Source organism: Rosa chinensis, chromosome 7 (genome assembly GCF_002994745.2).
Source record: "Rosa chinensis cultivar Old Blush chromosome 7, RchiOBHm-V2, whole genome shotgun sequence".
Taxonomy (NCBI): Eukaryota; Viridiplantae; Streptophyta; class Magnoliopsida; order Rosales; family Rosaceae; genus Rosa; species Rosa chinensis.
In genome coordinates, this window is record NC_037094.1 from 60,657,681 (window position 1) to 60,672,407 (window position 14,727).

The 14,727-nt window shown below is 37.2% G+C and overlaps 2 protein-coding genes and 1 long non-coding RNA gene across 8 annotated transcripts; 2 read left to right on the forward strand and 1 right to left on the reverse strand.

Moving 5' to 3' along the window:
* Positions 1–445: 445 nt before the first annotated feature.
* On the reverse strand, positions 446–3,115 carry LOC112180595. The gene is made up of 2 exons (XR_005804140.1): positions 2,838–3,115; positions 446–648 (listed from the first exon to the last, which is right to left on the reverse strand). It is a non-coding gene; the product is annotated as an uncharacterized LOC112180595 (long non-coding RNA).
* A 428-nt stretch (positions 3,116–3,543) lies between these two features.
* On the forward strand, positions 3,544–6,402 carry LOC112178312 (serine hydroxymethyltransferase, mitochondrial). The gene is made up of 5 exons (XM_024316471.2): positions 3,544–3,853; positions 5,228–5,319; positions 5,417–5,623; positions 5,847–5,924; positions 6,379–6,402. The coding sequence occupies exons 1-5, from the start codon at positions 3,649–3,651 to the stop codon at positions 6,400–6,402; spliced, it is 606 nt and encodes a 201-aa protein (XP_024172239.2). The 5' UTR covers positions 3,544–3,648.
* Positions 6,403–11,520: 5,118 nt separating this feature from the next.
* On the forward strand, positions 11,521–14,247 carry LOC112180103. 6 transcript variants are annotated; one of them, XR_005803708.1, is made up of 5 exons: positions 11,521–11,730; positions 11,835–11,897; positions 12,644–12,689; positions 13,281–13,351; positions 13,465–14,247. XR_005803708.1 is itself a non-coding variant. In XM_040511729.1 (4 exons), exons 1-4 carry the CDS (start codon positions 11,586–11,588, stop codon positions 13,522–13,524), a joined length of 327 nt encoding a protein of 108 aa, XP_040367663.1. In that variant the 5' UTR covers positions 11,523–11,585; the 3' UTR covers positions 13,525–14,247. The 6 variants fall into 6 exon arrangements, 1 of the variants encoding a protein (XP_040367663.1); XR_005803707.1 differs by having other exon boundaries at positions 11,522–11,730; positions 13,276–13,351; XR_005803709.1 differs by having other exon boundaries at positions 11,522–11,730; positions 13,293–13,351.
* Positions 14,248–14,727: the final 480 nt, after the last annotated feature.

Here is a 14,727-nt window from a genome sequence, read left to right on the forward strand (position 1 = left end):
ACTAGCGATTGTACCCGCGCTTTGCTGCGGGATTTGTTGTTACTAATAATTTATAATAATGACATATACTAATGAAAAGGACTTCACTCTTGATCAAAGTGATAAAATAAAAGACAAAGTTTCATCTCTCTAAAATTGTTTGAGTTTGCATTATTGCAATTTACCGTAACATTCGATCAAAGCATTCTATCACAATATCAAGTATTGCAGGGAGCAAGGAATGCTACAGTAAATGAATAGAAATGTTGTAGCAACTGCCCCAAGAGCCAAGTAAACAAATTTCCGAGACTATAATCTTCAAGTCTGCACCTTTCCGTACCAATTTTAAAGAAAAATTCCAGATCTACCAACGATAACCGAAAAAAATAAATTGAGCCTAGTTTGAAACTCTTGAGGAGAAAATTTGAACTTCTTTTTTGACAGAGAACGTATAGAAACTGAGATATGTCAATTAATATATACATACATTAAATATTAAACTTTATACTTCCATTTATAGACCAAAGCCCTCAATCAATCTTCTCTCCAATATACACACAGAATACCAACCTTGGAACACAATCCTTAAACTCCCAAACCTCTGCCTCTAGGAGTTTAAAAAACCTGGTCTTCACGGCTTCTTGAATATATGCAACTTTTGAGCTCCAACTACACAAAGAACAGCAAATCAAATTTTCAATAACAAAAACAAATAAAGAAAAAAGAAACAACAACAACAATTCTAAACAAAATAAACCAAATATACAGAAATCAGAACTATTTTACTCAACACATTCTTCTGTTGTTTTTAAAGAAGGCACACTTAATCAAACTACACCCAAGAACCCATCCATTGAAAAACATCATGCACCCGTTTTTTCAAAACATGTATGATAGAAAAGAAAAACAAACAAATATTCAGACAAAGAATAGAAACATCTGAGAACTTCCTCCCCAAATCCAAACCCAATAACCCCCTTAATAAGTTTTTGTTAAGTTAGAACTTCAGCTACTTGCGACAACAACAATGAAAAAGAAAAAAACAAAAAACAAAAAAAAAGCAGCTAATCATACGCAGAAAATAGTGGTACCTTTTGTATATAATAATGCATAAGCTGCAAGAATACTAAATGCATATATTCTTTTGTAATTGACTATATCCAGTTTATGCATATACTAATGCATCAGTGGTATGAGTATGCTTTAAAAATATAATGAAGAGGCATTATATTTAGGGATAGCTAAAGTTAGAGAGACTGCAAGGGCTAGATGATCATACAAAAGCCATTTAATCCAAAAACCAACATAATCAAATCCAATAGCTTCTCTGAAGTAAAGTAATCACTATAAACAGCAAAAGAATACAGATTCAAAAATGTAATCAACCACCTTTGAAGAAGTCGTACAACCACATTTATAGTAAATTCAATAAGATGCAATGGGTATGGAAAAGCATAATTGGGCGAAAGGAAACTTGAGTAAATAATTTGTGAATCTATTTGCCTAGTGTCGTAATTGCGTCAAAGAAATCTGCATTCCATAACTCAGGACAAAGGCTGATGCACTCTGGACAAATATGGTTATCAAAGCAAAGGACATTAATCTTATCTAGGCCAAAAGTTAGTATCAATTTCAGCCTTATCACACAAAAAGAGTCGAGCTAGTAAAAGTTGCACCCCTTCCTGCAACCCTATGCTGAAGTAAACTGCAAGGAATTCTTAAGTCATAAAAACCCTGATCTTCTACTTCAAGGGAAAGATGGGGGAAACCGCAGTGACCAAAAAAAAAAAAAAGGAAAAAAAAGACTCATATAACGCAGCAAAAACTGCTAGATTTCTGTCAATAATGCATTAAATTTATTCTGAGACCACTACATGCAGAAAAGCAGATCATCTCATCTCATTTCAAGCAGAACGGTAGATCCTAAGTAGACCACTTTCAAGAAAGCAGTATATCATCTCATCTCATTTCAACAATTACCAATAACAGACTATCTCATCTCATTAACAACAAATTTAGAAACTCAATTAACAGTTAACATTAACAATAACAGTAGGTCATCTCATATCAATTCACATTAATTTAGAAATACAATGTTAAAAATACAACAATCAAATGCCTATATTTAATCTTTTATCAATACTCTTCCCACTGTGAACAATATGGTTTACTTCTAATCTAAACTAACTTCAGAGTAAACCATCAATTTCATGTTCAAAACAAAAAGTGCTAATTGCTAAATAACCAATATAAACACAACGGGGAAGAGTAATCTAGCTGCTAGAACTTCTGCTATGGATTGTCATATAAATCTTGTGGGAAGATAGGTTGATACAGAGGAGCAGAGTGTAACTTTGGTGTTATTTGATTTGAATAATGACACTGAAAAATGGGTGTTTAGTATTTTTTTATTGTTGTTTGAAGTAATAAAACAGTATGACGCAGTCCAAATGCCACGTCCTTTAAGCCGTCCAATTTACGACTGTCAGTCAGAAACTTCTTTGGGTTTTTGTTTATAGTTCTTTGGATAAGTAAAGTTGTACGCCTGATTCCGACTTCGAATATTCTGGTATATGAGCCTAAGCAAATGAATCTAGAGCTCTTATGGGCAATAAGACATTACTTTAGTCTATTGCCTTTATTGATGAAGCCATTCGATTAATGTCATACAACCAAGTTTTTATACTAATTGATGCAAGACCAGAAGTTCTTTTATCTATAAGTTTTTTGTAACATAACTTATTCCCAGCTCCCGGTCTTCCATATTAATTATTAACAAACATGACTCATACGAAGAATGATATGGCATTTAAATGTTCATAGCAAAGAAGAAGAAGAAGAAGAAGAAGAAGAAGAACCTCTATCTGCAATCAAATGCCTCAGAAGAACCAAACTTTCGAATCAAATAGTGGACACCCAAAACCTAATCGAACCAATCAACCCCCCACTCTCTGTCAATTCAGCTTAGAAATCAAAGAAGCCGATCAAATTAAACATACCCAGAACAAAAGTTCAGAGTGATCAGATTTTTCAGAAAAGCCCAAGAAGGTAAAAGCTCTAAAGGATCAAAAGTTTCCTGGAAGTTTGCTTCTGCTGAAAATAAAAAAGATAAGAAATTTATGTGAACTGGAAAAAGGAAGGGAGTGAAGCAATTGATCTGAAAACTGAGGGAGAGATGAATTGGTCGTCGCTGTGTGACTGAGCAGCTAACGACGCAAGCAGGGACCTGAGATCTTCAAGCTCAGTATGAGTGAAAGCTCTACAATCAGTTCGAGATCAAAGTTAATTTGTGTGTGAGATTGGTCAAGGGGCTGTATGGATATAGTTGGAGGGAGAGAGAGAGAGAGAGGAACCTGGAGAGGTGAGCGAAAATGGAGCAACCTCGAGAGTTTTCCGAAGAGTCCAAGGGGAGGGCAGAGAGAAAAGTCAACAAAAGAGCAAAAATGAAGGGAAAACAGAAGGGCAAAACCGTCACTCCACTTTGTGCACAGTAATGAACAGTGATGAACAGGAAACCGGGCAAACTGAGCTTTAATATATTGTAAATTTGCTCTCTTTCCTCTCTCTCTCAAACCCAGACCTAAGGGCACACCAAATACCAAAATCTGAATCTCAAAGGGTTCATGCGTTTTCGCCATCGTTCTCCTTTACACACTCCAATCCCGCTCCATGATCTCTAACGAGAGTTACCAGACAGGCATCTCGAACTGTCGCAAGCGACCTTCGCCGCCTTTCGCTGCCGCAAGGACCGTGTGCTCCGCCTCAATCTCCACCTCTTGGAGGACTGAATCGCCACCACCGTGGACGGTTATGATGGTATTCTGCATGCTTCTCCGGAGAAAGTACAGCGCCCTGCTCTATTCTTTGAGGGACAGTAAGTAATTTCTTTCAAGAATTTGGGGTTAGGGTTTCAAATTTTCAATTCGGCTTGTTTCAAATGGTTGCCTTCAATTTGGGTTTCACTTTTTGGGGTTTCTTTTAGATCTGGAGATGGGCATCATTGCTTTGATATTCTAATACTCTTTTTGTGTTTTGACCTCATGAGGATATGGTATAACTCGTTCTTTTTGGCATGGAAAGTAAATTACACTGTCTGTGGTCTCACCTGTTAATGTTCACATACGACTTGGAGAAAGATATAACAATGTATAATTGTCCATGCAGATGCCAGATTAAAGATATTTCCATAAACAGATGCAGGATATTAACTGATTTGTAGAAAGATTGAGGATATTAATGGAGTTCTAGTTTTTGTAATGTGTTTTAAGTTTAGTTTGTTACGTAAGAGGATTCAGGGTTAGTTTTGTCTACTTAATAAAGATTAAACCTCGATGGGTGCTGAGCTGTTGAATTAAATTCGTAGGTTGCAGGAATTTTCTGACTTAAAATTGTATAGCAAAAGAACAGAAAGCATAGATGACAGTAGGCAATCCCATCCTTAAGAAGCTTAGACAAAGCTCTTATCAGTCGGTGCATAATTAGCCTTCTATATAGAAGCCTTATATTATAGTTTCCAAGACATTTTCAAGCAACCATGTGGCATATCTTTTTGGTTGATAATAATACATAAACCAAAATGCTACTGTGTGATAAATTTTTTATTTTTTTCAGACTGAAACCAAAAAGATATCTACTGTCTTGATATTCTTCGAGACAATGCCATACAGATTGGATGAAACCACTGGTTACATTGACTATGATCAGATACAGTGCTTACCCTTTCTCCTTTCTCTAACTTCTTTATTCTAAGGATTGGAAAGTCAGACTTTGTATCATCATGGCATGCTTCTCCATCTGACTTGCTTTCATTCAGGCTCAGAAATAGGATTTGAGAGGTTGTTGTCTGGTTTATTGTTATGCAGATTATATTAATAAAATATGTATATAATGATGTAGATGTTGGTAATAATCGACAGTATTAATTGTCATGAAATGTTAATCTTTGGAATATTACTAGAACCAGGAATATAATCTTTATTTAGCCTTGGCCTTTGGACAAAATTGAATTTATCTTGTTTTTTCTCTGTTTTTTTTTTGGTACATGTTTGCCTAAATATTTGTGCTTTCAAGTCCCTGCTTTTGTAAGGAATCGCCACCATGTGACAGTAATGTAATATATCAAAACTATTTCTTTGCATGGATAAGTGCCCTGCTTTTTGCCAAGAGCTACTTCCACTCTTTTACTTTCCTTCAAATCTTAATCTTTGTTTGTTGAGGGCTGACCTATGCCACCAAAATATATCTGCAGTTGAAGATAGTGCCACACTATTCAGACCCAAATTAATAGTTGCTGGTGCCAGTGCTTGTGCACGCTTGTACGACTATGCATGCATACGCAAGGTAATCTTTCGCTTGAGGTTCGCCATTGTGGCAATGATCATGAAACACCTATAATACTCCATCCTTAAGTGAGATATTTTTCTTGTATTGTTGTCAGGTCTGTGATAAGCAGAAAGCTATTTTGTTAGCTGATATGGCACACATCACTGGATTGGTTGCGGCAGGTGTTATTCCATCTCCTTTTGAGTATGCAGATATTGTTACAACCACAACTCATAAGTCATTTCGTGGGGCTATGATCTTTTTCAGGAAGGGGGTCATAGCCCCACGAGGCCACAACTCCAGAGTTCAAAGCTTACCAAGAGCAAGTTCTCAGTAATTACGCAAAATTTGCAGAGGTCTGTGATCATCACCTTTCCAACACATTTATGCTAATTAGCAATACTTTTCGTTTAGTTGGTTCTAATTAAGCTCTCATAAGTATTTTTGCCATCTAAAATGCACACAATACTTTGTTTCCATTATTGTTTTGAAAGTATATGTCTCACTAGTTTTCTCTTATAGCTTTATGCCCTCTGAACATGCAGACCTTGCTAGAGAAGGGCTATGATCTTGTCTCTGGTGGAATTGACAACCATTTAGTGTTGGTAAATTTGAGGGACAAGGTAAAAGGAGATTCTTCCTTCCTATTATTGTTTGTTCTTCATTTTCTTTTCTGCATCTGGGAGATTTATTTGGACCAAGTATATTCTTTCTGCTTGTTAGACAAAATCCTAGGGCCTTGGGAATGATTATGCCATGGTTACTTAAAGATAATATTACTGGACTGAACAACTCCAACAGAGAGTGTATTGAACAACTCCATGATTAACACTGGCTGTCATTATCAATTTATAGGTATGTCTTGAGTTTAACTGTATTACTGTTCTGCTACATGGGTTGGTTCCTTGAGCTGTATATATACCAAGGTACTCTGGCTGCTCCTAAATGAAATCTTGCAATTGTACTTCATATTTTAGCTTGAATATATCTGTAAAGTACCTATAGATGTTCCTCCATGAAGCCACATACTTTGATTTATATGATTGAATTTCAATGTTTGATGATTTGTTTGTTTAGGTGCAATTGACTCTTTTCATGTGACTAAGCATCTTTCTTAATTAGGTACCTAAGCTCTAAACTCTAATGAACTGACTTTCTTCCGGGGCAAGGAAATGGCCACTTGAAAGTTTTGTTAAAGGGATCTCGAGAGCAGATGAGTTGGTGCTCTATTGATGACTTTCCCCGCACCAGAATATACTCACTCCAAGCTTCAGTGATTTGCATTTGCTGACTCTTAGTCTGGTGCTCTATTTGTGCATATGTATATGATCTACAAATAAACTTATTGTTTTTTATTCAAGGAATAAAAAAAAATCTGGAATGACATTTGGGGTACTTTTCTTTTATTCAGTTTTAAGTTTTTTTTTTGTTTTTTTTAATACTAAATGCAAGGAATGATATGCAAGGAATTGTCCTTGTATATCAGTTAACTAGAGTTAACCTCAGGTTCAGAATTCCTTGCATTTGAGATGAACAATTCCTTGCATTTGTGAACACAAATGCAAGGAATTTTCAAGTTGTTGTATTTGCTCTTTTGCAAGGGCCTCTTTGCAAGGACTCAAATGCAAGGAATATTCCTTGTATTTGAGTTAATGCAAGGAATTTTCAGTTTTTTACAAGGAAAAAATTCCTTGCAAAAGGCCATTTTTCTTGTAGTGTACGCAATTAATACTTACCTACTGTTACTTTGTCAACATAAATACATTGACTAACTTAGGCATCGGAGAAGAGAAGACCGCCCAGTGCGGTCTCCCTCTGACGCCCCCTTGTATTTTACTTGACAGGTAGCGGGAACTCTGAGTATCGTTGATAGCGGTCCACCCATCGGACCAGCGTTAGTAAAGATTTAGCTACCGCTGAACTTTAAACATTAACAATGCTCTTAAGCATTTTAACTTCACCAAGGAATATTTGAAAGACTTCCTTGGCTTGAACTCTAGACAAACATAATTACATGTCTACGGAAAAACAAATTCAGATAAAACCAAAGACCAGTTATCATGGCTAAAAGTTGTAACAAGAGATATTACATTCTTACTATGACAGAGCTGGTGGTCATTGACAGTGCTGGAAATTTTAGGCACAAAGCGAGGAAGCAAACAGTATTATTTAGACAATTGTGATTGTCCTGGAAACAAATGAATATAGCAAAGAACTGAATTATGCACCTTTTAGGGTATATGTCTGATTCTATCATTTTAAAAGATTTTTGCCTAAGAACTAAAATGATTTAGTTGTTTTTACTACTAATTGAATTAATTTCTTGTGAGAAATCGTAAGCAAGCATTGATCAGTAATTATTCAATACGAAATCTGATTTATAATGAAACACAAAGCCATGAAAGTCTGCGAAATCATTACCAGTAATGCACAAATGCTCCTCTTTAACGCACCAGTACTATAGCAAAAAAAAAAAAAAAAATTCCAGTCAACCTAACAAGTTCCAGTGTAGTAAAGTAATGAAAATTGGTATCAACCGGTGATCCTGCCAACACAGGAGAGGTAGATATAAACTTTGTCTGAGTTGGGAGTAGCTTCAGAATGTAATTATTTGATTTCAAAAGGTATCAATAGTTTACCTTGTCTGGGAAGTTGTTGTGCAAGATGTTCCATAATTTACGATTGCAAAGACACGCACTGAGCAAAAATGTACCCGTTTAGGCTGATCGTTTCGACCACCGATTGTAGTCATAATAATGTGGCCTGTTTCAGTTCCATTTCCATTCACCACAGCTGCTTCTATTTCCTAAAATCAAAATTACCACAAAAAAAAGTGTAAAAACTGTGAACAACTAAATGATATTCAAACGGAAAATTCAAAAATAACTATAATCAACCAGAGTAAATTTATCCTTCACATGTTTGATCTTCGTCTCATTAATTTCCTCAGGTAGCTTATCTGCAAACCTTGCCTTGCATGTTACCATTTGGATTCTCAACACTTGAAACCGGTAGTACTGCTGGAGCCGCTGGATCAGCTGAAGCCATTGATCCTAAACTTCAAAACGTTGTCATTTGCAGCAGTGAGTAAAAACTTCAAAGTTTTGTTTGAGATGGAAGAGACAGAAAATGAACTAACTAGTTAAACCATTGCAATCATCATAACGAAAAAGAGAACAATTAGTAAAGTCTTTCATCTACAGTTAGTAAAGAGAACAATTAATAAAGTTCTTCAAACTTTATACTCTGAATGCAGCATATGATACAGATTGCGGAATCGTAGTTCAGGTTTCATGTTGGAAATGTTACTTACTTTGAGAACTTGCAGTTGGTTGATTGCACTTGTGGGTGGTATCTAACCAAGAAGCTGCTTTTCTTCAAATAGGTCTGATATCTAATTTCAAACTCCCTCATGCTCATTGACTTGTAATTTCAAATAGTTAATCCATAGACAAACAGAATACTTATGTAAGTTATTTGTCAGTTATGAGTATAGAAAACATAGATACAGATATATACAATGGAAAAGAGAAATATAAAATAAGAGGGGAAATGAAGGCAGATTGAAAGCAAAGCATGCATGCACTGGTTTTGGCATCTACTTTTTAAACCTTCACGTACTCTAAGTCCATTGAGCATCTTGAAATTTCCAGAGAAATATATATATATATATATATATATATATATATAGATAAATACAGGACCGCTCACCTGCGGGACAATAATTAAGGGACAAAACGGGACAAAATGATAAGAGCCATGCGATTTTAAATCAATGGATCAAATGGATACAATAGCAGAACCATTGAAAACCAATTTTTTTTTGGACCCATTACCAAATCTCGTCTCTTTGTCCACAGAGCCTTAGTCAACCAGAGACTCAAGCCTGAGTTTCTCCTCCTTCCTCCCTCATCTGAATCCATCATATGCCATCTGAGATCGATCACCGTTTGCAAGTTCAGATTCAAGAATGGAATTCAAATTAATAGAGGAATCAAAGAGAATTTTTACAAATGAAGGCGGTGATTGATCGGAGTCGGAGAGAATTTCTGCATATGATGGCGGAGATTGATCGAAGTCGAAGAGAGTCCATTATGCAGATACATACTTTGCAGGTGCAGAAAGTATTGAAGGAGTTTGTTGTCTTCGCATCAGTGATCGAACTAAAGCTATATATGCCAGAATCTTTTTTTCAATCTTTTAATCGAAATAAAGTTTCATTCTTTTTCTGCTTCCCTGTTCAATTCATTTTTTTCGTGGTGCTTTTTGTTTATTTAATTAAGGTATAGGACTTGTGGATTGGTTTAATCTTTCGTCTCTCTTGTCAAGCAAGCACACTATTATTGATTACACAGCTCAAGAAATGGACTCGATCCGATTTCTCTCAAAATCCCACAGAAAGAAAACCTAGTTTGGGAGCCTAACTAAATACATGTGGCATAAATCTATACCTTATAAATTGTAAAATGTTGGGATACTATGCCTTAAAAATCACTTAGATGTAAGGGAGGCTTTGGGTGATCTCAAATGGCATATGATGGATTCAGAAGAGGGAGGAAGATGATGATGTTAAATAGCGACAAGCATGGCCCGTGACCCACTATTGTACCGATACTGTCCCAACTTAACCACCCGTTAGGTGTTGGGTTTTTAATCACCAAAGGCCTCGGTACAATTCGGTGAGATCCACGCACTTATAAGTTATATTTTATTTGTCACTTTTCCAATGTGGGATCTTTCCTCTCCAACATAGTAGAAAAGAATACTTCAATTCAGGGTTAATTCGATGATTCTATTCATCCCACAATGAGGGTATATATACAAGTACAAAGGAGTAGTCTAACTCTAATAGGAAACAATCTTTCCATAATTACAAGATATCCTAATTACATATAGATTTACAGCGATTCTACACTCTCCCTCAAGTTGGTGCATAGATGTCTATCATGCCCAACTTGTCAACTGAGCTGTCAAATACCTTCCTAGACACTCCTTTAGTAAGAACATCAGCTAATTTCCCCTCTGAGTTTACAAATGGAAAGCGAATAACCTTTCTGTCAAGATTTTCTTTAATAAAATGACGGTCAACCTCCACATGCTTTGTTCTATCATGCTGAACTGGATTATGTGCAATCTCAATGGTAGCTGTATTATCACAAAGCAAATCCATAGGCTTTTTAAGATTGTAACCCAGGTCTTTCAAGACATTACGAATCCATAACATTTCACAGACTCCGTGTGCCATACCTCGGAACTCAGCTTCTGTACTTGATCTGGCAACAACTTTCTGCTTTTTGCTACTCCAAGTGACCAGGTGTTGAGCAAAAATTGTAAATTTATACCCAACACAATCTCGCTCTATCTTATTGACAAAATAGAGCTTTTATTATGTCAGGTTCGACCCATTCAAGATAACAACAATCTCTTAATTACAACCCCTCACTTTAAGGGAAAACCCTTTGATTCTAAGTACAAAGTTAACATATGGAGATGTGTGTGTTTGTGAAAAATTGCGGCTGCACCTGGGTTGTTTTACAGGTTGCCTACGTACCCCGGAAGGGATCAAGCCACTCGTAGTTCAAGTTTTCGTGGCTTTGGAGTTTCAACAGGTGGATGACCTATCGAAACAATTCTGGTGAGGTGTTTGGGTGAATTTGGTTTTAAAAGAATCAGGGATTCGGATTACGTTGTGGTTGCATCCAGATTTAAATCCAGATTGCCTACATACCCTGTGAAGGGATCAAACCATTATAGTTCACAATTTTTTGGAAATTTGGGGCTTTTTCTTGGTTTTGTACCAAAAGGATATTTTTTAGGTTTCGGAGCATTTTTTTACGAAACCAAAGCCTGGGTATTCGGAAATGGAACCCATGGCGTCATGCTTTGCCGAATTCTTCCAACGGGCCCAAATTTGGACATGGACTTCTTTTGTATCCTCGCGAGCCATGTTCCTCGATCCATGAAGCTTTCTCAGCCCCAAATTTAATACAGGGACCCCCAATGTAGCGAGTGAACTCCGAGTCTCAATTTTTCTTGAAAAGAATTCGGGGAAGTATATCGAACTTTTATTTTGGGCATCAGAGAGACTTTTCGAAGGCCCAGACGCCCATCAAACTGTTCAAAGGCCCAATCTTCCCAGAGTCCCAAATTTGATAAGGACACCCAGCCATAATTTCATTTTTCTTTTTCCTTTTACTTTCAATTCTCCTTTTCTTTTTGTTGTTTCTTATTCCTTTTTCTCTCCAAGCATATCGCCCCATCTTATATCCCAAACCAGGTAGAACATGAGCTCAATACTGATCTTCTGCGAGGTCGAATTGGAGATGGATTTGAAGACAGAGGCCAAATCGGAGATGGAACCATACATGGGTCTTCAACGAAAAGTCCCAGAGTGTTGGAAGCTTGAAACTCGGCGCCTTGCTTCTCTCTGTGAGAAATCAGTGAAGACTTTCTCCCTGCTTTCGCTTCTAGCTAGTACTATGATCCAGAAGGCCAAATACTGACGCCCATTTTTCTTCCACAACAATTCACAGTGATTTTGAAAAGGAGGAGCTTTGTGCATCGAGGAGCCATCTTCAAAGGTCGGCATATTGTGGGTGAGGCCAAACCCACTTTTTCCTTATACCCAATTGACTGGAATTGTTGAATCTTGACCTTTCTTGCTTTGAACATGTTGATTAAACTTTTGTCTTGTTTCATAAATTGATGGTCTGGAATGCCACCACCCATTTTTTCTTTCTTTTATTTTTTGCCTTGCACTTTGTCAGCTGCTACCATTGCCTTGGGCACCTTGTTAATTAAGCTGTTTTGTCTTATGCATATAGCTTAATTAAATTATCTTGTGGCCTGCAATAACACCAGAATAGTCATTCTTTGTTTTTTTTATATTGCTTTGTGCTTTTATGGAATTCTGGGATTGTTTTGTTGCCATTGACCAAGACTTGGGCTCAAGCTTCATCTTCATACGAGGATGCCACCGCTAAGACTTTTCTTCTTTTAGTTTTTTTTTTTTGTTGGCACCGCTTTAAAGCTTCTTGGACCATAAATGCTGTAAAGCTGCTGCACACAATTGAATTTTAGAGTTTGTTTAGTCAAGTCCACCTCAAATTTTCATCTCTCTCTCTTCTCTTGACACGCTGCACCCACGAACACATACTTGTCACTTTGCTTTTGTCAGTGTTGTTGTATTTGCACAATTTGATTGAACTCTCCCCTCTGCAGCGACTCTTCTGTCCTTTTCTTTTAGTTTCTTTGCACCGAAAACATTTATCTTGGTGTTTTGTCAAATCCTAATGCAACTTTGAGGATTCTAAATTTGATAAACCCTTTGTGCACGTATAAGGCGAGGATAGCAGCTGCAGTTGAGATCCCAGAGTTTCAATTTCAGGGTGAGCCTCTGTCCATTTAAACTCTATTTATCCTTTTCCTCCTTGTGCGATCTGAGTTGGAGCTTTTGGTCTAAATGTCAAAACTTCTTTATTTGTAAAGAGACAAAACTAGCTTCATTAATTATGCTTCCTTTATCCTTTCTTCTTTGTGGTGTCATTTCGCTGCTCACTTTGCACAAAGGAAGACATGATTAATTAAACATTCTTACTTGGTTTAGAAGATCCCAGACTAAGATATTTCTCCCTCTACTTTTCCATGTGAGCACCCCTTCAGCCTTCTGCAACAATATTGGCTCACAGCTTTTTTTTGGGATAAATGCAATTTGGCCTCAAAATATGCCTCGTATGATACTGCACTCCAACACATCTTTGACAACTAATGTGTCGAAATATCTTATGCACTTAAACAAAGTTTTGAGTTGTCATTTTGCCATTCCACCAACTTGCTTTCAACTTTCCCCTTTTTTGTTGTTGTTCTGCATCTTGACTTGTGGTCCTCAGAAACACACAGCTGTCGACCAGTGGTATTAAGCTTCGGACAAGAACAACTTCTTTTCTGAACATAGCTTGTATTTGATTTCAACAGGACAGTTTGATGTGCAGGTGTAAACAAAAGCGGTAATTATCAAAGCTTCAGAGGCCTCTCGAAGCTTTTTTCTTTGGTGAGTTTCTTCTTGAAGTGTTAGTTCTGATGTGAACTTGTTTGTGGGCGTTAAGTTTATAGTATGCTGCAGAATTGGATTCATTTTGACAGCTTCTCTCCGTGGCAATGCAGGTGGCTCGAGACGAGATCGACGACTATAGTTTAGCCAAGCTTCAGAATTCCAAGATTTAAACTCAAGGGTGAGGCTTTCTTTTTTTTATTTACCCACTGGTTTGTTTATAATAGGTGTTTCGGAACGGAGGTTGGGACTGGCTCTTTTTGGCTATGGAGTTTTGAAAAGATGCAGGGAGGAATTATTTGTGGTGTTTAAATGGAATTGACAGAGTTCCTGTTAACATTTTTATATTGAACCACCACAACCCTATGGTAATTCACAAAGGGCTCTCTGTCAGTTTGGTGTATTAAACAGCCAAAACTTGAGGATAATATCGGCACCCTAAGGCATGCCGTGTCAAAGTTCTGAAACAGTATTGGCACCGTAAGGCACCGCCACCGGAGCTTTGAAAGCAGTTTCGGCACCCTAAGGCATGCCGAATGAAGCTCTGAAACGGTATTGGCACCGAAACGTACCGCCACCGGAGCTTTGAAAGTGGTAAAACCATAAAGAGATGGATTCTCCACCTTTTTCCTATGGAACACGCTGCAGCTTCCTCTATCCCCTTTGCTTTCCTTCTCCTTCTGCCTCTTTTTTTTCTTTTTCTCTTGTACGGCCTTCTTGGCCTCTTATATAGTGTACTGATGGTATGGTTGAGTTTTAGAGAGACTCTTGTACTTGACATGACATGAAACACCAAAAGATAACTATGATCCCTATCAGGGAATTACCGTGCATCAGTTGCAATCAAACTCTAATACTTAATAAGCTCATGTGTAATTATGGGCAATTGACCTTCACGCATTTTCCGTCCTTCTTTTTTTATTATCTATCTTTTTTTTTTGTTTCAACACCAGGTTCCCTCCAACAAAAGTGAAGTACCCAGATATAGAACCTCTGTCAGTTTTATCACCAGCCCAATCTGCATCTGTATACCCAACAACTTCCAATTCATATTTTTTCTGAAACAGTTACCCTTTACCTGGCGCCATCTTCAAGTACCTCAAAATACGAAAGACTGCATCCATATGCTCTTCACTAGGACAATGCATAAATTGACTAACAACACTCACAGCATAAGCAATATCAGGTCTAGTATGTGAAAGATAAATCAACCTTCCTACAAGACGTTGATACCTCCCTTTATCAGTTGGAACTTGATCAGGATAGATAGCAAGTCCGTGATTCATCTCAATGGTGTCTTGATGGGTCTGCAGTCCAGCATCCTCGTTTCAGCAAGTAAATCAAGAACATATTTCCTCTGTGAAAGTGAAATCCCC